The sequence below is a fragment of the Lissotriton helveticus genome, chromosome 1_2, assembly GCF_964261635.1.
Source record: "Lissotriton helveticus chromosome 1_2, aLisHel1.1, whole genome shotgun sequence".
Taxonomy (NCBI): domain Eukaryota; kingdom Metazoa; phylum Chordata; class Amphibia; order Caudata; family Salamandridae; genus Lissotriton; species Lissotriton helveticus.
The window spans coordinates 371,203,869-371,230,237 of NC_136058.1; the positions used below are offsets into that span (position 1 = coordinate 371,203,869).

The 26,369-nt window shown below is 48.3% G+C and overlaps 1 protein-coding gene across 1 annotated transcript in view; it reads right to left on the minus strand.

Moving 5' to 3' along the window:
- The window catches only part of TIE1 (tyrosine kinase with immunoglobulin like and EGF like domains 1), a 314,542-nt gene that overhangs the window by 20,584 nt on the left and 267,589 nt on the right, over positions 1–26,369 (minus strand). The window contains exon 20 of the mRNA XM_078672346.1: positions 930–970. Coding sequence (XP_078528472.1) covers positions 930–970 — 41 coding nt within the window. The remainder of the gene's footprint in view (positions 1–929; positions 971–26,369) is intronic.

The window sequence follows — 26,369 nt, forward strand, 5'->3', positions numbered from 1 at the left end:
AGGGAGAGAGAGCGAGACAGACAGAGTGAGATGAGAGAGGGACATAGAGAGAGAGAGAGAGTGAGAAAGAGAGAAAGAGAGAGAAAGAGAGAGAGAGAAAAAACAAAGAGAGCAACAGCGAGAGAGGAGAGAGAGAGACAGAGAAAGCGAGAGAGATGATAAAGGTGAGAGTGGAGAGAGACAGAAAGAGAGAGAGGCAGAAAAAGAGGGAGAGACATGGAGAGAAAGATAGACAAAGGGAGAGAGAGCGAGACAGACAGAGTGAGATGAGAGAGGGACATAGAGAGAGAGAGCTTCTGTACATCTGTTATGTGAGTGAGATGGTAAGATGTAGCCGCAGCTCTTGCCTCGGTTGAAGGTTTCACAGGGGAAGGTGTGGACTAGTGGGAACACATGGGATTCTGGGAGTGTGAGACCTGGGCTCTGATCTCAGCTTATCACACTGTGTGATCCTGGGAAAATCATTTCAAATTCCTTTGCCTCAGCATCCAAATGCAGCGCTTGGAAGATATAAAATTGCATTTGTGCGCTATTGAAAATGGATGCTATAAAGAAGTGTGTTATAATCGTCTATCGGCCACAAAGTACAACAACACATTTACCAAACAGATCACATGCCGGAGGTGTGTGCACTCTGGGTCCAAACGTGATGCATCATCACGGCTGATCAAAGCTAGCAATTTTAAGATTGATAGAAACAAGATGCTCTTCCAAGACCAAACACTAGATGGCAGGGTTAAGCAAAGTACGTACATTTATGATCTACTCAAGGAAAGGCAGAGAAAGCCAAGGAGAAGCAGTGTTAGTATAGTGGCCTCAGTGACCACGTCTCTCTGAATGACAGTGAGCCAATGGGTGCAACGGACAGGGACAGGCTGTGGCAAAATTCAGTGATAAGTACAAGAGCTGGGAGGGGAGCGTGTACTCACCCAGGCTTACGATCTCCCACAGCAGGACCCCGAACGACCACCTGAGAGACAAGAAACAGCGAAACATGTGTCAGACGTGAAACCCAAGGCCAGCAAAGAACAAAGAGTGAAGCAGAGAAGAGAGGTTTTGAGGCATGGGCAAAGTGGGCTCTGACCCAGGGCCCCTGATAGAGGCAGCGCCAAGACACCCCAGGGTATACAAACGCTCTATAAATTACAAAAAATAACACATGGGTACTCGCAAACATTTTCCTAGGGGGCCAATAAATTAGTCTATGATGCGACTGAGGGCCGCAATGAGGCCAGCAGGGTGGCTGGTGGGGGAGTTGGGGGGGGGGAGGGGGGTGAAAGGGAGGTGAATCTTATACTTCTAGTAGATGAATTGCACAATGTGAAAACAACCTCTTTATCAAATTGTGTGGCCCTATGTAATTGTTTGTTTCATATTCCCTCCCCTTTCTTCATAATCACTAATAAGAGGACTCGAAATAAATGATTTGATGATGTGCACTGTACAAAACCTTCTCCCATGTTTGATTTAATACACTATAATGTTGTTCATTTATAATAGGAATCCATGTCACCCACAGAGTGCACATAACAGCTTTATTAACTCATTAGCTCACCATTGACATTATTGTCAGGGTGGAGGGAAGAATTCATGTTTCTTTATTCATTTTTCAAAACTATCAGTTTTAAAATATTATTTCCCAAGGCACTGATATAATCTGATGTACTAAGGTGGAAAGGTTCTGCATGTTATTAAATACACTATTTGGATTCTGAAGAGGCATTATCATATTTTTACACAATCGTTGCAAGATGTCTTTAAAATGAATATGTTCCTAAAGTTGAGCCGTGCAGGACTACGTATTTTACTTCCTTTTTTTAAACACAAACTAACATTTGAATAAATGCTTGCCTGTTTATTTAGCATACTTTTCTTGTTAGTCCTCTGACAGTTAAACAGCAGCCCAGAGCTGCTGTTGATCAGGGAGCCACATGTAAAAGTCAGGAGGGCCGCATGCGGCCCCCGGGCCGTACTTTGAGTAACAGTGACATAACATAACAACAGCTCTGTTCTGCGAATTCTTGCCTTGATGACCAAGAATAATTGTTAAACTGATTGTTTTTAATGCTGTTTCCCATTAATTTATTTTTAATATGGTTGATGTATGAGAGTCTATTACAAACCCATTTAGGCAAAAGTTGTGTTTATGTTTCAAGTAAAAGCCATAAAAAAAGTTCTTCTTTTAGATCAAAAGAGGACTATTTGTAGTTATGTTAGTGAGCTGCTGCTGTATTACAATATTGAATACTGAAGTCACTCTCCCTGAATATTAGCCTGTGTCCTGTCAGTGCCCAGTCAAAAGAGGGCATGAAATGCCCCACCGACTGACTTTGGTTGCGACCTACACACTTCCGCACAACTTCCGAATCTGGGGGTTACTCTTACCTCCTCCACGGACTCAACAGTGGCCCTTAACTATAAAACGTTGTCCTCCCAAATCCGAACCGACCTTACGCGTTGGTCGAAACAACCCCTCTCTTTGCTGGGCCGCATAGCGGCAGTCAAAATGTCCGTCTTACCTAAAATCCTGTACATCTTCCAGACCCTCCCGGTACTACCGCCACCAGGCGCGCTTGCGGACCTACAACACGCTATCCACCAGTTCGTCTGGGACAAGAAGCGAGCACGGCTACACAAACGGGTGGCATATAGGAGTGTCGATGACGGTGGCCTCGGGATCCCCAACCTCCTGCAGTATTTTCAGGCCTCACAACTCCGCTACTTGGTGGAATGGTATAGACCTGAATCGGAGAAAAGGTGGCTATTTCAAGACAGGGCAATGGCTCAGACGTCTTTGTGGAAGGTCCCGTTCCTAGCCCGCCAGCATAGGCCACGATACCTCCTTCGCTCCCCTATTACACGCACCGTCATGAGAACCTGGGACACGGTTGCGGTCAAGAGGGGCCTAACGGCTTTCCCTTCCCCACTCACCCCTCTCTTCGATAACCCTGCGTTCCCACCAGGCACCGACCCTCGCGCTTTTCCACAATGGCGTGCTACGGCCTGCCGTTCAGCCGGTCATCTCTTCGATGTGGAGGGATTTCTCCAACTCGCCGATATCGCGCGAGACTATGAAATGACTAAACCCCGCATGTTCCAATACTTCCAACTCCGCCACTGGCTCTTGCACCCGGACTGCGCCCCCTTGGTCGGTCAGCAAATGACGCCATTTGAACGCTGGCTGGTGTCTAAGGACTCGGATAAACACCTCATCTCAGACCTCTACAAGATGTTATCCCCTGAGACCGAACCGGTTAAGACGGCAGGACAAAGACGCTGGGAATCGGAACTTGGCAGAACACTCTCGCCCAAAGAATGGGGTTTCATACACTACAGAGCAGCACACACTACCCGCAATACTAGTGCCAGGGAATCTGCGGTGAAACTGGCCATATATTGGCATCTCACCCCGGCGAGACTCAACCAAGGTAACCCTCTTCGAAGTGCGCTATGTTGGAGGGGCTGTGGCGAAAAGGGCACCCTGACCCATCTCCTGTGGGACTGCCGCTCTCTGCAAGGGTATTGGAAAGCAGTTTTGGATGATATAGACTCCACATTTGACACCGAAATCCCGCGCTTCCCAGCATACACAATCCTAGGGCTGCCCAACGCGCTCACATTCCCCTTGAGATCACCTCGTGGCAAACAGATGGGCATTGCCATGCAAGCAGCGTCACAACACGTCCTATCACTTTGGGGGTCGACCACCTTACCCACTCACACTGGATGGTTACACAAACTGTGGTTTACCTTGGGCATGGAACGTATACAGGCCACGCTCTCACACACACAGCTGATTCATTCCAGAAGACCTGGCAACCACTTCTGTCCAGAGAATTTCACGAAATCACATGTCCGAAATACCTCCGCATTCTGCGGCTTACGGAACACCCACGAGGCTAAACAAGATTCTGTACGCCTTGATGCACATCAACCTGTAAAAGCTACAATGGAGAATCTGGACAACTGGCATACTGGTCGGGGAGGAGGGTAGGGGTGGGCGTTGGGCGTCGGGGGGGAGGTTGGGTTTTTCGTATTGTTGTATCTAATCACAGCTCTTACATGGCACCTTCACCGATTTCTAGGCAACGCTTTTCGATATAGGCATGATCTGTTTGCATTCCTGTCGAGTCGTAGAGAAGACATTTATGCCTGTCTCGCACGCCATATATGCCTATTGTATATCTATTGCATTGCAATGCCTATTCTCTTTGCTCTTAAACTTAATAAAAACACTTTTGAAATTAAAAGAGGGCATGAAAGAGCTGACATTGGATCATAAATTCACAGTTGTTCTGGACGGGGGACCACAATATATGTTTAGCCCAGGCCCCCCAAAATCCTTAATTTGTCCCAGAAGCAGAGACACCCACACTGTTCGCTAACACCCCGTTCACTGAGAGAGCCTCTGAGATTAAAAGACTATGGAACGTCAACCAGGCGTGTAACGCCCATTGAGCTGAAAGGGCTTCAGCCCCGCCCCCGTCGTGTGTATCATCCGGGCTGAGTCAACTTCCCCGGCACACACCCGAATACTTCACAGGTCTTTAAAAGACCATTTACTTGTTAATGAGGCTTTGTTGTTATTTTACCCCTTCTTAGAGCCCCTGCATCTCCATTTTGACTATCGCTGGAAGAATTAGCCCCCTCTGAAATTTTTGGTTGCTCCCACCCCCCCGAAATGTGGCTCTAGTTGCGCCACTGACGTCAACTTGGGCATGAAGACAGAAGGTCCTGGATACAAGAGATCACTTCCGCCTGTTTACAGGAAGCAGCACCATGTCCTGAACCTCCATCTGCTGGAATGTCCCATTATACAATCTTCTCAGAGGGGTGGGCATGCAGTCCTCACTGCCATCTGCTGGATGCGGGATAAATGACACCAACACAGATGTTCTTACCACCCTGTCCTTTTATTGCTAGCCTTCTTTGACATACTGGCTTACCTCCTGGACAACCGGACAGACGCCATACAGCCCCTATGCTGCCACCCACCCAAGCATCCGTTTTAGGTCTAGCCTACAAGGTAGAACAAGCAGTCTAGTTCTGAAAGACCTAATGTATAATTGCAGTGGGCTTACAAGATGTAGAGTAGTTATGTATCCTGGCTTCTTGTGCCCTGTGGGTGTCTATGGGAGGCTTCGATTGGCCCTGATGGGAGTTTTACTAAGGCTGCCTGTATCCACGGCATGCCTGTGCACAGCTCCTCTGTCACTCCTGGGTGGACTGTTTGTACCAGTTACAGTGGCGGTTGGTACATATTGCATTCCTATGGATGAGCCTACACTGCCACCCCTTGACGGACCCCATCAAGCAGATATCATGACTGCATACATATAGTGCACATCTTTGGATGAACCTACTGCCTCCCCTGGATAGACTCCTTCAAGCAGCTATCACAACTGCTTACATACAATGCACGTCTGTGGATGACCCTACTACTGGTCCTAGACGGACCCCGTTGAGCACTATCACGACTGCTTACATAGAGTGCACATATATGGCTGACCCTACTGCCACCCCTTGACGGACCCTGTCAAGCAGTTATCTCAACTGGTTACATACACTGCACGTCTGTGGATGACCCTACTGCCGCCCCTTGACGGACCCTGTCAAGCAGTTATCTCAACTTGTTACATACAGCGCACGTCTGTGGATGACCCTACTGCCGCCCCTTGACGGACTCCGTCAAGCGGCTATCGTGACTGCTTGCATACAGTGCACGTCTGTGGATGACCCTACTGCCGCCCCTTGACGGACTCCGTCAAGCGGCTATCGTGACTGCTTGCATACAGTGCACGTCTGTGGATGACCCTACTGCCGCCCCTTCACGGACTCCGTCAAGCGGCTATCATGACTGCTTGCATACAGTGCACGTCTGTGAATGACCCTACTTCTGCCCCTTGACGGACTCCGTCAAGCGGCTATCGTGACTGCTTGCATACAGTGCACGTCTGTGGATAACCCTACTGCCGCCCCTTGACGGACTCCGTCAAGCGGCTATCGTGACTGCTTGCATACAGTGCACGTCTGTGGACAACCCTACTGCCGCCCCTTGACGGACCCTGTCAAGCAGTTATCTCAACTTGTTACATACAGCGCACGTCTGTGGATGACCCTACTGCCGCCCCTTGACGGACTCCGTCAAGCGGCTATCGTGACTGCTTGCATACAGTGCACGTCTGTGGATGACCCTACTGCCACCCCTTGACGGACTCCGTCAAGCGGCTATCGTGACTGCTTGCATACAGTGCACGTCTGTGGATGACCCTACTGCCGCCCCTTCACGGACTCCGTCAAGCGGCTATAGTGACTGCTTGCATACAGTGCACGTCTGTGGATGACCCTACTGCCGCCCCTTCACGGACTCCGTCAAGCGGCTATCGTGACTGCTTGCATACAGTGCACGTCTGTGAATGACTCTACTGCTGCCCCTTGACGGACTCCGTCAAGCGGCTATCGTGACTGCTTGCATACAGTGCACGTCTGTGGATAACCCTACTGCCGCCCCTTGACGGACTCCGTCAAGCGGCTATCGTGACTGCTTGCATACAGTGCACGTCTGTGGATAACCCTACTACTGCCCCTTGTTCTACGCCGTCGAGCAGCTGTCCTGGGTGACCTCTATGCATCATTTACAACAGCTGTCTGCAACCATTAAATTCTATGCAGCACCTCTCTGCTGCCCCACAATGGGCGCCATCAAGCATCTATCTTGGCTGCATGAATCCAGTGCATGCCTGTGGGTTGATTGTCCCACTCCTGGGTGGATACTATTGTGTATTTACCCTGGCTCCATGTAACTAATGCACTCCTATGGGTCATAGCTCGGCATCTCTCCTATGCATCCTGCAATACATTTACATTGGCAGCCTGTACACTCAGTCAGTCAGTCATATCCACTTTATTCGATTAATAAAAACCATAAAAGTACACTACAAACATATTATTCAACAAAAATACATCCTATGCAAAGGTCATATCGAGATGATCTTAGATACCATACAAATTTCAGCAAATAAAAACTCCTCACCTTTTAGTTTTTCGAATAAGCATATACAGAAATTCATTGTTAAAAACTTTTCTAAGGCACAGAGGACAGTCATTCTAAAAAACATTTCATTACAGAATACATAAAAAGGATACAATTAAATAAAAAATACATCCAGTTTAAAATACAAATCATCGCAGTAGTGAAAGAACGAAAACATTTCATGGCAGAGTGGCCCTTCTTTTCCTTTCCCTAACTAAAAAACTGGCAATACTAAAACTCTCCCAAGTAAACTAGAGCAGGCCTTACTTGAATAAAACCTTTTTCCTTTAAAATAGGCACTAAACAACTTTTACGAATGTTATGAAAATGGTCGCAAAACATAATAAAGTGCAAAGTGTCTTGGGTAGACAAATTTCACTTTTCTCCAGTCCTGACGTTTAGCCAATATGTAGTGCAAAAGATTACATCCAAATCTGGTTAAAAGAAAGTGATGGTAAGGCTTTGTAACTGCACTTAGATAAGGTTCAGTCATTGGGGCTGTTTTCAGAAAAAGATAGGCTCGAACCTTAGGTTTCACTAACTCTTTTGCCTCTCTTTCAATATACATCATATTTAAAAAATAAATTGTTTACCCAAGGTAAGTTCTCTTTTCATAGATTTTCTGGAGACTCAAAGAGATTGGGCGTCCTAGTTTCTTTGTTATGCTCTTTACATACCCTAACCACAGGATACTGCTAGCTCTGTCCAATGATAAGCAATCTCGGGTAATCTCACAGTTCACCACCAATTCAGGATTAATCCAGATCGATATCCAGCTTCGTAAGTGGCACCAAGCCTTTCAAGTTGGAAACAACGCCAATGCCTAGTTCTTGATGGACAATATAAGAGGAACTTGACTGCGGGACTGAGAGCATATTTTCTAAAAAAAACTTGTTTTGCACTATTTGTAAGTCCTCTGCCTCCTTGTAGCCCCATCTTTCAGATCCATATTTGGAGGTTGCAACACATTTAGATCTATAAATATTGAACATGGCTTCAATTGTCTGAGCCCCGAGCCTACGAGCAAAGCCCAGGACTGCTACTGTAGATCTTGCCATAGCTGCCTTTTTGCTTTCTTTTGCGGGGCCCATGTGCCCCTCTCATCAAACAAAACACCCTTAGTATGTGAAAGTTGTCACCCTTGTTATTTCGAATTTTTTTGCAAAAGTACATTTTTCGCTTTTTCGGTCTCAGACCCAAGGTCATTTTATGTGATTTGGAAAAATTAACGTTTAAATCCAGGGATCTCATAAACACCGCCACGGAATTCACAAGGCTACGGATCCTCACCGCTGTGCGAGCTAGTAAAACCGCATCATCTGCGTACAAAAAAGCAGGAATTAACCGGTCACCTACTCAGGGAATATCTTTACAGGCTGTACACAGAGAGAAGGCAAGATTATTTATATATAGAGTAAAAAGAAGGGGAGATACAATACAGCCCTGTCGGACTCCCTTTCCAATGTGCCTAGGGAGGATTCTAATATAAGGATTCTGCGACTTGATGTCTCTCTCAGATTAATTGTTTGCATATCTCCCGTCGGCCCCTGCTGTAGAACGGAGCACCTACCCTTGCTGTGAAAGTCTCTCATTGTTTACATGCAACCAGGTTCATGTGGGTGGAAAAGTAGCACTTGTGCTTAACACAGTTGAACCCGCGGTTACATCTGGTCTTACAATGAACTCTCATAGACAGTTCTTTCAGACTTGTCCATGGTACCCCGATCCCCCAAGCCCCTCTCCAGCGCTGCATGCAATTACCATGGCTTTTCTATCTCTTTAGTCTTCTGAATAAGTAAAACGTATTTTACTGCTACGTTGGAATATACTTTTGGAGCTTCAGTGGTTATTGTGCTGAAAAACATACTGACCCAGAGAGGAGCTGTAGACTTCCTAAAAGCTGTGCCTCTGGGTGTCATGTGTATTAGTCCACTTCAATTGCTGTTGCTTTGCAGCAATTTTAAGAACTTCTTAGAGTTTTTTGTTGCTCAAATGGATGTAATTTCTGATATTTATACGTTTCCCTCATCTTCTTTGCTTGATTTTTGCTCTCGAGAAAGTGTCACTCATAGTCGTTGAATGTCACTCATAATTACACTGAAATTATGGAAATGTAACACATAAGCAATCTTGGCAGCTATGCCAGAAGCAGAACCTCTTGATACCCTCTCAAGGATGAGAACTAATGAGCATCGCTCTCTCACTCGCCTTCATACTCCTCAAGACATGCACACCGACTCACAGTGTCAGCAACAAGAACAGTGCAGTCTGTACAACACAACGACACCTCACAAAGAGCGAGAGAGAGAGAGAGAATACTTTATTTAGACAGTCAAGTCCGTTAAAGTGCCAAGTGCAAGTTAAAAGTGCATAAAAGAAAATCAGCAGCACAATGCACACCTTTAGCCATATTTGATTGGAAAAAGATAAGAGCATATGAGATTAAAAAATATATCTTTAGAAAATGTACACTTTAAGAGTGGGTTTACAGCACCTTGAGGAGCAGGAATATTAATAAAATAACATAATAATCAGTGCAGTTATATCATGAAGCCGTATACATTTTAGCCACTACGCTATAGGCTAAAAGTAAAAGCTTTAACAATTGCGACATTTAATGTAGGCCATTTAGCTCTGTTGACGCTAAGGGCCTGGGTTACGACTTTGGCGGTGCATGACTGGGTCTGCCCAGCCACTAAACCATCAAATCCGTGGTCGGCTGCCCACCAGATTAGGAGATTACTCCTGTCTAGTGGGATTTTTCAGGTGTTCCCATGGCAGTGCTTCTAAAAATGGGCACAGCAATGGGAACACCAAAACCAGTTCTTGTACGGCATGAGCTGGTGTGTGTGCACACAGGGAGGCGCATGTGTGCATTCTCAGGGTGCAGAGGCACAGGGTCTCCTTGTTTCCTCTCCGCCAGGTTTCCGTGGAGGAAGAACTGCTATGAAAACCCTGGCAGAGAGGAAACTCCTAATATTCTTGGCGGGATCGTGGGGGTCCCATCAAGCATATAGATGCCTCTACACCGTCGCAATACCGCCAGGGAATGAACAGTGGTTCACTAGTGGCTGCGGCGGGGCTGTGGCAATCTGACCTCCTGACTCCAAATAGGGCAGTCAGGAGACCACCACATTCGCGCCCCTGCAAGTCTGTGGACCTCCAGACTCGTAATCAGCCCATACCTTTTTTGTGTGTTTAATAAGCTTTATTAAGTTATAATATATGTCACAATGAGCCAGCAATAAACACAACACATGAAAGCAATGAATACATATGGAATTGAGCAATAACAACAGAGGAGAAAGTTATTTATATTTTCAACAGTATTAGAAAGAAAGAGAGTAAGAAAGGGAGGGAGAGAGGGAAGGAATGGGGAGCACTCTTACAACTGGAGATCGAATAATATAGCATAACAGTACACATCAGTGAGAAAATTGCAATAACACTTGAGGAAATATCAACATAATGATAAAAATGAAGTAAGAACAGAGAAGAGAAACTTGACATTTCATGGAGATTTAAAATTCTCAGAATGTATACGAGAGGTTTTTGGTTTTGCAATCTTGTTTAGATAAGATGTTAATGATAACCAATATAAGTTTCAATTAACAAACAGTTTACATGAAGAGGCAATAGCAATATCTAATCGATGATAGTGACATAGACTATTCCACCAATACTGAACTGAAAGATTAACTGAATTTTTCCAATTAAGTGCAATTTGTTGGAAAGCTAAAGCAAGCATAAGGTCAACTAAACCATGTTCATGTTTAGTCAAACCCAAAGTATCTGATAAACTTCCTGTGAACAGAGGAACATTAGAGAAAGAGAAAAATTAAATTTAAGGTAAATATAGGGCCAAACTCTTACCCAAAAGGAGACAACACGAGGGCAAAGAAAGAGTAGGTGCATTCAATGAGCTGAAGGAAAGCCACCTGACTAACATATCTCATCATTTGTGTGAGAAAAAATAGCTATAGATAAAGGCCTGAGATATAATCTATGGTAAAGAAAGAACATAGATTGAGTAGTAGAAGCAGACCTAGACAACTTAAGTGATCGAGTCCAGATCTTGTCCTAGAAATTGATGCTCCAAACACAGCCCAAATCCACTGTCCAGGCAACCTCCACCTTACTCTTAACACGAGCAGGATCGGGAGTTAAGAAGAATTTATAAATCAACAAAGCTTTAGGAAGAACAGTAAGGACTTTAAGGAGAGAGTTTTCCACAGGATAATTTACCGTTGATGGAAGTGAATAAAAGGTCTCTAAAATAGCTGCCATTAGAATGGAGAATTTCTACCAAAATGAGAGAGGGCACTTAAAAGTAGCTTGGAATTAATGAAACGAACAAGGGGCTACACCGTCAAATAAGTCATGAACCCACGTTATCTCCCGCAAACGCTAGGTCTGTTCTTGATGGTAATAAGGTGATTATACCAAACTGGAGACTGCAAAAAGGAGTCTCTAGATGTATTTTTCAATTGAGTAAGCGATCTCAGCAGGGAGCAAGTATGTTTAAATAGGGGAGAGAAGTATGAAAATTCTTGGAAGAGAAGGCCAATACTTCTTTTGTAGTGAAAGGAACATGTAAAGAATATTCAATAGTAAGCCATAAAGGCGTGAAAGGAGAGGAATCTGAGAGAAGCCATTTAGAGGATAGGCGGAGGGATTTATTTGTTTATTTATTTATTTATTTATTTATTTATTTTCCAAAGACCTTTATTGTACAGAGTGCATCTTACACAGCTTATAGCTTACAACCCCTCGGGCCAGCCGCGTGAGTCAATAGTCATATGAGATGGTATCAGGTGAACACAGCCGTATGGCCGACAACCCGGAGGTCCGGCGGCGTAAAATATTACTAGGCAGCACTTACATGTAATGAACCACAGATCCTGGTGAGTTAACAGGTCTAGAGGGTTTTATCTATTTGTAGAGCGCCAGTGGCGTGTCATCATTGTCGCCAGTCGGGCAACAGCCCGCCCCCATGGATAAATTATATGGGCAAGTGTGTCGGTGAGTTTCTTTTTCCCATATGGGTGCGGTTAAATTGAAGGGTGGTTCTATGCAATATTGCAAGTGTGTCAATGGGCGAGCATCCATGTAATTTACTATTCCTAGTGGTAGAAGCTCGTGTTGGCAGCAGCATTCGGTAAGGATCGCCACGGTGTCCAATGGTGTTCATACAACGCGTGTGGAGTCTTTGTCAACAAACTCAAGAGAGCCTGGTCAAGGAACAGAACCAGTGCCTTAGTGAACATCTAAACCGTAACATGGGGAGATATATACAAAAGGAAAAGGAGGCACAGGTGGGTGTGTCTACGTGGTTGAGGGAAAGGGAGCAATGTTACTGTGTTAGCGTGAGTCTGGTGGTCAGGGAGTGAGATACATCAGATAGGTAGCGCGGTGACACAGGGGGGGCCTCTACCACAGGGGCATAATGAAGACACCTCGAGAGGGCGGTTAGCGGGGCGGCTGAGTCCAGTCTGCATAGTGGGGATCTGGGGTGAGAAGGTGGCGGTGGGGCAAGAAGCGGTTCATTGCTAACAGCAGGGCACATGTTTCAGGCAGCACAAGGTATGAGTGTGGCACAGGCGAGATGCTGCGCTTTGTGCGCAGTGTGGCAGGGGTGTGGAGGCGTGGGTTCCAGATTGCAGCACCCCGTCGGTGGAGGGGGGGAAAGGAGGGGGGTGGGGGGAGGGAGTGGCGGGTACAAGCTTGCTTCATGGTTTCTTTTGTGAGGGTGCGGTGGTCGGGCGCAGACCCCATCAGGCAATCCCTTGCTCCAAGCATTTCTGTTGGAAGGATTGGAGGATGCCGTCCTAGTAATGCGCAATGGGGAGTTTCCTAAGTCCTGCCGTCTCTTCCCGTCGTAAGACTACGCCCTCCGCCCGTGCCCAGTTGGTAAGGGATAGGTACCAGTGCCAAATGTGTGGAGGTGTGTTGGCTTTCCACCGCTTAGTTAGCAGTCGTTTGGCCGTGATCAACCCGAGGTCCCAGTATCGGGCCGGCACCTTGTTCAGCTTTGTGCGTTTGTACAGGCCCAGGATGCAGGCTTCCCAAGTTCGTGGCACGTGTTCGTTAGTGCAGTGTGTGAGTAGCGCTGTTACCTCATCCCAGTAGCGTTGGATGTTGGGGCATAGCCAAAGCATGTGTAGGAGATCGGCACCCACCAGGGAGCAGCGACTGCAGGCGGTATCTGTAACTGAAAAGTATCTGTTGATTTTGTCCGGTGTGAGATAGGCACGGTGTAATATGTAGAATTGTATGATTTCGAAGCGAGGGCTACGCGGGACGTTAACCGGCCCGGTCAGTACCATCGCCCATTCCTTGTCCGTCCAATCCCTCCCTCTGTCCGTCGCGCATTTCTCTCTCAATGGCGAGGTGGTGGGTTGTGTGTGAATCAGGAGAGCCTGTGCTAGCCAATGTACTACATGGGAGCCATTGCTCATGGCATGCAGGTATTGTATGAAGTGGTGCGTCGGCAGTTTCTCCGATATGTCACCCCAGGCAGCTGTCAATGTGCGGATGAGGGATGTGTGCATTAGGAATTGCCCAGCTGGGAGGGTCGTATCTTCCGTGAGGTGTGCAAAGGGGAGGAGAGCACCGTCAGTGTATAGGTCCCCTAGCGTTTCCACGCCTGCAGTGGACCAGCTGTCTAGCATTGCGTCCGTCAGCGCTCAAGTTGCCATGGGGGTGCCCAGCAGGGGTAGTATCGGGGCGTACGGTTTCGTTGTGCGAGTAAGTCGTAAGCATCGCAGGAAGCACCTGTGTGCCACCACTAGGTGCATCTGTGGGGGACGAGGAGCTCGAGCCAGTGGATGAAACAGGGCGTGCACTTGTGGTTGAGACCAGGTAGTGACATCCTTGGCGGTGTCTCCCAGGTTCCTGCCACCCAGCCATCCCGACACCCACTGCATCTGCGCCGCTAAATAATATAGTTCCAGGTTGGGAACCGCTAGACCCCCTGTGTCAGTGGGCATGTATAGTTTCGTCAACGCCACGCGTGGTCGGCCCACATTCCAGATCAAACCGCGAAGTAGGACCTCGAGGTCCCGGAATATCCGGTTGGGGACATAGGACGGGATATTGGCAAAGTAGTACAAAAGTCTTGGCAAGACTATCACTTTCGCCAGAGTCACTCGGCTAGGTACGTTTAGTGGCAAAGTCCTCCAAAATCCAATTTGTGCCCGGATGGATGCGAGCGCTCGCATCAAGTTCCCTTCCAACACATCCGTGGGGTTGCGGTAGATGTGGATACCAAGATATCTAAACGTCGCAGGATACCATTTTAACCTTTCGCCTCCGATGCGTATGTCGCTTTCGGGGACGTCCGGGTTAAAGGAATAGGCCCCCGATTTGGCCCAGTTGACTCTCAAGCCCGACATCTTCTCGAAGGTGCGGAAAATGTCAGCGAGGGACTCCGGGACACTGGTCAAGTCTCTAATATAGAGGAGGAGATCATCCGCATATAGTGAGACTACGTGGAGGCCGTCCGCCATCGGTATTCCCCACTCCGCACCTCTGGTCCGGAGAATTGTGGCCAGGGGTTCCATGGCCAAGGAAAACAGCAGGGGTGACAGAGGACAGCCCTGTCTGGTGCCTCTTTGCACACGGATAGGGTCCGAAAGCAACGTTCCAGTGCGGACACGGACTGTGGGCCTACGGTACAATAAGCCAACCATGGTCTCGTAGTCATCCCCCAACTCAAATGTGTCCATGACCGCCCTCAGGTACGGCCATTCCACCGAGTCGAATGCTTTCTCCAAGTCCAGCACCAGGCACCCGGCACATGGCTAGTGGCGCGTAGCGTATTCCTGTATGCGGAATAGGCGGCGGATGTTATGGGAGGTGTGGCGTGTTGGTACGAACCCGTTTTGGTCTGGGTGCACCAGGGTTGGCACCAGGGGGGCTAGCCTCCGGGCCAGGGCGGAAGCAAGGATTTTATAATCGGTATTAAGAAGGGCTAGGGGGCGGTAAGAGCCCAACTGCTTGCCATCCCTGCCAGGTTTAAGTAAGGAGATGAGGTTGGCCTCATTGAGCGACGGGGGAAGGGAGAAGTCTTCCGTAGCCGCAGCATACACTTTCAATAGCTGGGGAATGAGTATGTCCGAGCCTGCCTTGTAAAATTCGGCCGGTAAGCCGTCCGGGCCAGGGGATTTGCCGTTTGATAGGTTGAAGATGGCATCACGGAGTTCCTCAGGAGCAAGCGGTGCTCCGAGGTCGTCCTGTTGCGCTGCCGTGAGGTTAGGTAGCAGCAGGGGTGAGAGATATTCAGCTGAGTCGCTGAGTCGGGAACAATATAAACCTGCGTAGTGAGTTATGAACGCTTCATGAATTTGACGTTGCATGTAGAGTAACCCTCTCCCTTCTACTTGTATCGCCGATGTTGGGGTCATGCGGTCTTCCCGTGCGATCAGCCAGGTCAGCAGTTTGCCTGGCCTATCACCTTGACGATGCGTGCGGGCTGAGTGTGCAGCAAAGTTGAGATGGCGCAAACGCTCCAGGAGGCGCTCATGCTCCGTTTTTGCTTCCTCTAGGGGGTCGTTGGCGCCTCCCACCGCGTCCCGTTCATGGGCTAGCAGTTCAGTCTCCAATCGCGCCAGGTCGCCCTCCAATTGTCGTCGCATGTGGCCTTGTTTGCCTAAGCAGTGTCCCCTGGTCACCACCTTGAATGCATCCCATTCGATCTGAGGGGTGGACGCTGTGCCAGCATTGTTTTCAAAGTATTGGGCAGTCTGTGTGAGGAGGGAGTCACGGAAAGTCGCGTCCAGTAAAAGGTCCGGCTGGAGTCGCCAGGTGGGTATGGGCGGATGTGGACGCTCCCATGCAATGGCTAATGTGTGGGGGTTGTGATCCGAGTGTGTGCGGCCCATATATTGTGTGTCTACAACTAGTGGGAGGAGGTCAGCGGTTACCATGAACCTGTCCAGACGCACATGTAGGGCATGCGCACCCGACCAGTAGGAGTACGTCTGCGTTGTTGGATTACGCATCCTCCATGCGTCGTGGAGATCCCACTGAGTAGCCCAGGTGATTAACGCTTTCGTGGCAGTGTGCGTCTGTGTAGTGGTCGGGGGCGGGGAAGATCTGTCTAGAGTTGCATCTAGGACGCAGTTGTAGTCACCTCCCATGACCCATGGGACCCCATGCCAGGTCGCCAGCACCGTCGAGAGGCGGGTAAAGAAATTGCTCTGGTCAGTGTTTGGGGAATATAGCGAAGCCAGTACCACCGGCTGACCGTCTAATTTACCCCGAGCCAGCACGTATCTGCCGTCCGGGTCTATACATGTGTCTGTTACCGCCCATGAGGTTCCAGGCCGGACCCATAGGAGCGCCCCACGGGCGAAGGAGAAGTATTCAGTGGCATAAAGCTGTCCGCGCCATCTGCGGTGCAGAGCACTGACCTCGACTTATTTAAATGCGTTTCTTGTAACAACGCTACGTGAAATTTGTGACGTTTCAAGTAAGAATAAATCTGGTAACGCCTCGCTGGTGTGTGCATGCCTCTGACATTCCACGTACATATCCTGATTTCAGCCATTATCGTCTTTAGTGTGAGAGTCACCCCTGTTCTCCAGTTTTAGTCCCCTTAGTGTGGTCTCCCACCGAACCCCCAGCATCTCCCCCCCATCCGAACCAGACCCAGGCGCTGCCACATAGAGGAACAACCCAAACAGTGTCCAAATGGCGGGGGTAGAATGGGAAACATAGAATTTGAAAAACACTGAACAATAAGAAATACCAAAAGGTCGGTCGCGTAACATGCTGCCATCCAAACACTCAAGTAAGCCAAAATAAGATAAAGGAAACAAGCTTTGAACTATTCAGTTCTAGGGGGTGATGGGCAATTGGCACAAATTACTCAGAGGGAGGTGGTGTCCCTTCCCGGGCCGTTGATGTACGGGTCGTAGCTAACAGGCTGCACCAGGCATCAACAAATGCAGCGCAGTGGGAGAGTGATCGTCCATTGCTGTGATTGGAGAGGAAGTCCGTGCGGGGGCGCACATCACTAGCAAGGGCAGGTCAGCGATCGCCAGTCCAGCGGCAAGTGCGGTGGGGGGGGTGGCAAGGTGTCACCATTATGTAAGTCTAACATTTGCAATGATTGTAGGGTGTTACTCACTGTTTGTCGCCAACTGCCTCCCCCGTAGAGGGAGGGGGGGGGGAGGAATCCCCCTTATGGCCTCCGTCGTTCCAGCAATCCCTACCCCTTGGCAGGCAGGGGGATTGAGCGCATAGCAGTTATTGCCCCAGGAATACATCAAAGAACCCAGAGGGGTTCTCCTCAGCCAAGTAGATCCACTGTCATCACACATCAGGTGGGTCTGTGGTTTGTTGAGAGTCCGGCAAGCCGTAGATTGCTTCATCGTCACTGGGAAAAGTGTGCGGGCTGGCGTGTGGGGCAGAGGACGGCGCTGGGGAGCTGCTGATTTCCGTGACCCTGCGAAGCGCATCTTGTTGTTCCTGCAGGACTAGGTCCGCCGGCGGAGTGTGGGTCACCGTGCCCTGTGAGTTGTGAGGCGCAGGTGATTTGCGCCTGCGCCTTCGCCGCGGTCCCCGGGAGCGTGTTATCGTAGCAGTACCCTGCGCTCGTCGGGGTGTTCCCACCGCTCCGCCGTCCAGCCAGGCCTCCACCTCCTCAGGACTGGTGAAAAAGTGAGTGTTATCCTGCGCCACCACTCGTAGGCGTGCAGGGAAGAGGAGTGAGTACTTGGGGCCCGCTTGTCGCAGTCTGCGTTTCACCTCTAGGAAGGAGTGTCGTTGTCTCTGTACCTGGATGGTGTAATCCGGGAAAAACATCACAGTGGCATTGTCTATGCGGACATCTCCTAATTTCCTGGATTCGCGCAGGATGGCGTCTCGATCCCTATAGTTGAGGATGCGAAAAATTAGCGGTCTGGGGTTAGATCCCGGAGGGAGGGGTCTCGTAGGCACCCTATGGGCCCGTTCCACCACAAAGTGTGGCGATAGTGTCCCCTCTGGTAAAAGGTCTCTCAACCAGTTCTCCACGTGGCGTGTGGGGTCCGCCCCCTCCCATTTTTCCGGTATGCCAACTAGTCTGATGTTATTTCTTCGCGCCCGCCCTTCCGCGTCCTCGGCGCGCTCCTCCAGAAATTCAACCCTGTTGAGGAGGTCTCGTATATGCTTATCCGCTTGGGTGACATGGGGTCCCAGATCAGTCACTGTGGTTTCTAGCGCGGTGGTGCGGTCTTGCAACTTCTTGTGATCGGCCTTGAGGTGAGTCAGATCGATCGCCACACTGTCGATCTTGTTTTCCAGGGAGGTGCGCGTCTGTTGGAGGGATTCCTCCAGGCGTTCCATCACAGCCAAGACACTGTCCAGTTTGGATTTCACATCGGTATCCATTGTGGGTTGCTGTTTGGCCTGTTTCCCTTTCAAGGATGTGTTGCTGGTTCCGGTGCGCAACCTCACTCCTCCAGACATGGTCAAGGCAGTGCGTGTGAGCGTGCACGGCTCGCAAAGAAGGGCTCAGAGAGAGGGGTGCGGGTGGTTCGGCGCGTGTCTCCTCCGCCAGGTGCTCTCCGCTGCCCTCCGTTGGTGTTGTGTCCCCCAGGGAGTGAATGTTCAGCCGGGGCAATTTCCCAGGGGGGGGGATCCGTCCTCCGGATAGTTTTGCAATGGATTTGGGGGGGGACGGTTCGTGCTGGGGGGGTCTCGGCCGCCGGGGGGGAGGGCCTCGCCAATCACCCAGCTCTCGGAGTCTCCCTCTCTAGTGCAGGATGTGGAGAAGGGCCGGGGATGTCCCTGCGCGTCTCAGGAGCCACCACCCTCTCAACCGACCGCCATTCAGGGTCCCAGCGGCAGCGGTGCGACGGGTCGGCCCCCTGTCAGTGGAGGCCCACTCCGTAGGCGGGCCCGTCGTTGGGAGGGAGGCGGCGTCGGTGATATGGCTGCGCCCCAGCCGTCGCCGTAGGAGCCCGCCACTGCCCACTGCGGAGCAGGGGCGCCGTTCCCAGGGGGGCAGGGGGGCCACTGCGTTGTAGTCCCTCGTGGATGGCGTTGTGTGGGTCGCTGCTCGAGGCCCAGTGCGCGGGAGGGAGTCGCGGTCCCGCGCCGCCGGGCGCTCCCGGGTGGGGGCAGGCAGGACGGTCGCAGCAGGCCACGTAGTATGTGTGCCCTCCTGTACCTCCGGGGCTCTCCTCCGCGCAGCCAGCGGCACAGTGTTCAAGCGTGGCTCACCTCTCACAGCGGCCACAGGACTTGGCGCCGACCGACACCTGGGGTCAGATCTGGTCCGTCAGCTCTCCGGTGAGGCCTCGCTGGGGGTGCAGTTCAGTTGAGGCCACTCTATGCAGGGGGGGGCCGTCTCAGCAGTGCAGTCCGCGGGTGGGGGAAGCATCCCGGTAACCAGCCGTCGCTTCCGCTGGCTCCGACAGGGCAGTGTTTCAATCGCCGATGCAGGCCTAGTAGCCCAGGCGAAGCCGAGGCCTCGCGTGCGTGGGCTCGCCGGGACAGCAGCGTCCGGGGAGGCCGCGGTCTCTCCTCCCTGTGTCGGTGCGGAGCCCAATGAGTTACCGGCCTCAAAACAGGATGACAGGTAGGCAAGTATCTCCATTGGCTTCGCCTGCAATTACAGCCTCTTCAGGATACCTGAGTCGGAGAATCGGCCCGGGGAAGGGGAGCTCAGATGGGAGCTCTACCCTGCCACGGCTGCCTCCATTGCGCGCCAAGCCACGCCCCTAGACGGAGGGATTTATGATAAATACAAAATAAAGAAAATTAACGCCACCGTGGATTTAGATTTTCGGAGTTGCACTAAAGATATTCTAGATTTTTTATTTTTCCAAAGAAATTTGGATAGAAGGGAATCCATTTTTGTAAAGTGAATAGACTGAATATGAATGGGAAGCATAGAGAAAAGGTGCAGTAGAATAGGCATAACCATCATTTTAATAGAGTCCAGACGTCCCTATCAAGAAAGAAATAGAGGATTCCAAGAGGAAAGGAGCTTATCAGCCACTACGTTTTTAACATGTTTTTTTACGGCTGAATAGAGCTAACAGTCAATGGCCCACCTCATGGTTGCATAATTCTTAACTTCATCATTGAGGTTGAGCCTGCGGAGCTAGCGCCTTTAAAGCCATGATTTTATTCCTCAGTAGTTTATCTACTATGTCCACAAACGTTATAAGTCTGTAAATCACTTGGGGCTCAGAACATCTAGGTTACAAATATATTTTTTAATGATTAATAATTATTATAAGTGCTGTATAGAATGAATAAAAAGTTAGTTCAGGAGATAGTTAACAGCTTCTGGAGTTGCCTCACAAAGGCCTCACTCACATCCTCTTCCAGCCAGACACAAAATTAAACTACTGCAGAGCGGCACGTGCGTCCACCCCTCACGGTCTTCGCACCTCTTCATGGTTCGGAGCAGAGACCAACGTACCCAGTCTGGTCAGTCACGTGTGACACCAAAACACATTCCTGCAGAGCACACTGCAGTGCAGCGCACTTCCAACAAGGCATGCCATTGGGTGTCACGTGCTACCCATCCGCTCATGCGCCTAGGTGACCCGTCAGGGTATGAAGCGCTTTCTAAATGCAACTTCAATACGACAAAAATCACCCCCTGTAATCTGTTTACAGCAAAAGCGCCTGTCACTAGTTCCCGCTGGTCCCCCAATGTGTCGTTCTGGTAATCTCTGCCCCCTGCACGCACCCTGGCTGTGCGCCTCTTATCATGATGGCAGATTAAGCTGCAGGAACAAGATGTCCTGATTTAACTTTAGGAAAGCTGATGAAGCGTCCTCACTGCCTGACACAAGGTGCGGAGTCAGCAGCACTACAGAAGCAGGGGGGAGGGCGCAGGAGTGGGGCGTGGGGAGCACTGCTTGGAGAGATGGGGTGAGATGAGCCAAAGAGTAAGAGACGGCTCCACCTTATGTGTGTTGGTTTGTATCTAGCTTCCACAAAAGTATTTTAAAATATATTTTAATAAAAGTATATACACATATGATAAAAGATTTATAAGTCAACAAAACTGTTGGACTTGGCCCTTTTTGCAGGTTCGTCCCTGAACTTTTTGCCTTCCTCCTAGTATTTTTTCTGACCTGGAGTTGGTGGTTTTAGAACTCTGGGCACTTTAGCACTGCTGTCCAGAGAAAGTGCATGTGCTCTCTATGGTAAAATGTGGGAAGATAGGTCTACACCTGTTTGGTGTATTTAATTTGTCTCTCAGTCCCTTGTAAAGTGGTATTTCAGATACCTAGGGCCTGTAAATTAAATGCTACTGGTGGTCTTGCAGCTCTGCTTACGCCACCCACAAAAGTAGCCTTTCAAACCTGTCTCAGGCCTCTGCCATTGCAGGGCCTGCGCGGGCAGTTTACTGCCGCTGTGACGTGGCACATAAAGTGGGTGCCATGTCTGTAACTCCCCTTTTACTACATATCAGTCACCCCTAAGGTAGGCCCTAGCTAGCCCTATGGGCAGGGTGCATTGTATGTAAAAGGTAGGACATGTGCCTTAACTATGTGGCATGTCCTGGTAGTGACAAACAGCCATTTTGGTTTCTTACTACTGTGAGGCTCCCCTCTCATAGGAATGCATTAGAGAATCCCTGATAAGTATTTCAGTGGTAATTTCTGATATGAGAGGAGCAGCGTGGTCAAGTTTGGTATGTTTGGAATAGTTATAATAAATGCTGCATAATGGTGTGCGCAGATTTATTATCACTATTTTAGAAATGCCTCTTTTAGAAGCTGGCATTTCTGTGTGCTATGTGTCTTTGCCTGCCTGATGTGTATTGCATGTCTGGCTCTGCAGTGACACGGATGGTGAGGTGAATGGCTCCAGAGGGGCTGGGTGGGTCAGCGCTAGGCTGCATGGGCAGATCTGCATTTGGAGTACTAGGAGGAGTAGTCCCTGACCCATAATTTAGGTTTGTGCCTGCCTTACACAATGCTGGCTCTGCCCCCCTGTGGTGTGTCTGGGGCCAAGACCTACTCTGACATAGGAGGGTGTGAGGACTGTATAGAAAAATGCTTCAGCACCCCCTTCAGAACTGTTTTTACTGGATCCCCAAGCCCTGTGCCAGGAGAGAACGAATACACATGTGGTTTAAGTACTGGGGCTGTGACCCTATCAAGGTGTGCTTGGATGCACACTTGTACCTGTTTGGAGCTGGAAGAACTGCTGGGGAAGGGAGAACCGCCGTGGGACCCAGCTGCTGCTTCCTGAGGGTCCCTACATGCTGGCCTGCGTGTGCCCAGCTCCGCCCCTCTGAGAACTTGGAACCTAGCGCCTCGTGAGCGCTACATCTTTCGAGCCTGATCCCAAAGAGTGGAACTCCACTTTGCCTGTGTGCCAGGAGCCCAATGAGGGGGCTCTTACCTTGCAGCTGGGAGGGCGCCGTTGCGCCGTGGTAGGAGAACCACTGATCAGGAAGTCAGGCGGATGCTGCCTGGTGATGGGCGGGTCTCCCGGGGTGATGTGGAGAGCCCCGTGTGTTGCAGATAGCCCAAGAAGTTGGGCTTAACTTTGTCCGGCCAGAGTGTGTGATGAGTACTGCACCACTGCACTTTGCTGAATAGTGCCGAGCCCCGGGTTGAAGGGCTCTAGCTTTGCTCGTTCCGAGCGGGTCGGAAGTCAGGTAAAGCCAGGCAAGGAGCCTGACCTGATGCTGGGCCGGTGGGAGAAGCCAATCGTCCACGAGGTGGCAGGAAGTCAGACGAGCTTGAGCTTGTTTGTAGGCGGGGCTCCCATGGCCAGCTAGAGCCCAGCATGCTGCCAAGTCTGTTGGTGACAAAGGAGAAGGAGACCGGAGCCTCGCAGGCTCCCTGCCAAAGTTCTGCTGTGTCCTGGAGGGAGTTTGAGAAGGCCCCGGTGAGTGGGGCCTGTGCTGGGCACCGCAGGTGACTATTGGAGGAGAGCATATCATGCTGAAATGATTTGGTTGTGGTTCCATCCTTCTATGACCACCCCAAGCACAGTTATGGGCAAAAATACAATCCCAACCAAAGGCCCTGCAAAGAATTATGGGACGAGATTCTAGAGTGCAGTGAATAATATAGTATCCAATATCAAAACATTCCTCAAGGGGCAGGCTCACTGGCTCAGCTGAGAGTTAATACTATATTATTCACTAAACTCTAGAATCTCGCTCCATAATGCTTTGCTGGGCCTTTGGTTTGCATTGTATTTTTGCCCATAACTTTGCTTAGGGTGGTCCTAGGAGGACGGGACCACCACTGAATCGTTCAGCATGATATACTCTTAGGGCCCGATTCACAGAATGAACGTAAGACTCAATCCTAAACTTACTACTATTTTGGTATTCACAGAATGCACTTACTACTTTTGGCATTCACAGAATGAAATTACTACTTTTGGTATTCACAGAAGATAGGATTTTGTCTTAAGTCTGTCTTAAGTCTGTCTTTAGTCTGTCTTAAGACAAACTTAAGACAAAATCCTAACTTCTGTGAATACCAAAAGTAGTAAGTTCATTCTGTGAATACCAAAATAGTAGTAAGTTTAGGATTGAGTCTTAAGTTCATTCTGTGAATCTGGCCCTTAGTGTTTAAGGCATCTGCTTGCCCTCCCCCTAGGTTAGAGGGGACCCCAAATTCATCACCTCTCTCATTGCCTAGTATATTTCAAACTTCACTTTTGTGAATTTTACTATATGCTTCGAAACTTCGAAATTTATTATAGCTAGTATTCTTGAAGACATCAACAAACAATTGACTAGACACACACAAGAAGTCAATGATAGAAAGATCAGAAAATATAGAAGAGATAATCTAGATTACAAACTGGAGGAGGTATACACATGGGCAGACATATATGTCAAAAGGCGCCAGAATAAAACATATACATCACAAACAGATACTTCTTCCACAGGGAGCGGCACATCAACTCATCAAGGAGGACGCCCAACAAATAGTCAAAGAGTCAGCGAAACACCAACCACATCAACTGGTGTGCCTTTTTTAGAAAGCGGCCAAAAATTAAGAGAAGACCCCGGAGGGGAAAAGGCAAAAGAAAAGGAAAAGGATCCACCACAAACCAGAACAATTACCGCCAAGAAGAAACAATGAATACTTTGGAATCAGGAGCAGATAACTTGGTTCTAAACATTTCTCAAAGACACTTGAATCAAACACAAGTTGAAACACTACAGAGAGGCACATCATATGTCCTTACAACACATACCGACATATTGGAACTAGATATCAGCTTGTTCAAATTAACTAGGAAATTACGACTCAGAAATGTCTTCGATAACATAGCTACTGAGAGAAGACAGGAAGAAGAAGACCAGTTGAAAGGATTTAAAACACGCAGTACCTACATGGCTCCAGCGAGCCACAAAACGATAGACCTGTTTGAATCATTATGTAAACAAGACATTCATCGACTGAATTTTACAAGAAAGAACAAACACCAAAACATGACCACTAAGGAATACAACATCATTAAATCCATCAGCCAAGATGAGAAAATAGTGTGCCAGAAGGCAGACAAAGGGGGAGCACTAGTCATACTAGATCGCACTTACTATGAAGCACAAGTCAAGCAACATTTGTAGGATGGAGATCTTTATATGAAACTTTAGTTTAATCCCACCCAAGAAATACAAAATATATTACAACAGATCTTAAAAAACGCCACCGAAAAAGGAGTAATACAAGAGAAGGTCAGAAAATGTTTGACTCAAGAACATCCAGTAAGTCCAACTTTTTACATGGTCCCCAAAGTGCATAAAGATCCTAAACTACCCCCATGCAGACCAATCGTCTCGACTAGAAACAGTATCCATGAGCCAATCAGCAAATTTTTGGATAAATATTTACAACCGCAAGTCATACAAGCAAAGTCGTAAATCAAAGATACCACAGACTTTCTCAACAAATTGTCTACCATCAAATTCACCAATGAACAACAGATTGTTATGGCCACCATCGATGTAAAAGCACTTTACACTTCAATACCTCACCAGTTAGGCATAGAAGCCACAGAAAAGGCATTATTGGAGAGTGAGTAAAACCAAGACATGCAAGTATTCCTGATGGAACTCTTGCAGTTCACCCTAATGCACAGCTATTTTACATACCAAGACGAATGGTACTTGCAAAAAAGTGGTACATCGATGGGTAATAGTGCGGCTCCTTGTTACGCAAATATATTCATGAGAGAATTTGAAGAAACGAACATCCTACAGAAAGCAGAGTGGTCTAAACATATACGTTTATATGTTAGATTCATAGACAATATTTTCATAACATGGGAAGGATCAAAAGAGTTACTTACAAGAGAAATCACCAAATTAAACTCTATAAATGAAAGGATTCAATTCACATGGGAGATCAAAGAGGATAAAATACATTTCTTGGACATGGAAATAACTAAACAGAATACAAGATTCTCCACAAACCTATTCAAGAAAGCCACAGACCGCAATAATCTATTACGGTATGATAGCTTCCATCCTCCATCGTTAAAGCGACATTTACCCTACTCACAACTCATGAGGGTGAAAAGAGTAGTCTCGGAACCACAACAAGTGGAAACTCAAATAAATTCCATGATCACAAGATTTACCAAAATAGGGTACCCTCAGACCATTTTGGAACAGGCTAGGCAGAAAATTGAAAAGGTAACCAGGGAAGAACTCTTGAAAACCAAATCTAAAACCTCAGAACCAAGGATCACTTGCGTCAGCAAATATTCCACAGCCAGTCATCAATTCAAGAAAATTATAAAAAAACATTGGTAAATATTGAAAGTAGAGCCAGATTTTAAAGGAACCTTCACCAATGAACCGATATTTTACTCACACTAGGTCCAAAAACATAGGACAACTCCTGAAACCTATCAAAAACATCATACCACAAATAAGATACAAAGGAACACAACAATGTCAAAATTGTCATAACTGCGTTAACATTATGAAAGGGAACAGCATCCCTCACCCTACTACAGGTAAACAAATCAATTTGAAAGTCAATGGAACATGCGACACGACCAACATAATATATTTATTAAAATGTCCATGTGGAAAAGGATACATTGGTCAAACAGAAAGAAAATTGAAAATAAGACTCAACGAACATAAAAGCAATATACGTACCAAAATTATGAAATCGACCATAGCCACACATTTTGTGGAAGCTCAACACCGAATTGACCAGTTGAAAGCATGTATTTTAGAGGTTGTGGACAAAAGAGAGGGAACTGACAATAAGAACATGTTGTTAAAGAGAGAGAATCACGGGATATATATTTTAGGAACTTTGAAACCTACAGGGTTAAATGAACGTATAGAACTCATGTGTTACCTGTAAATAATGTCACCCGTACA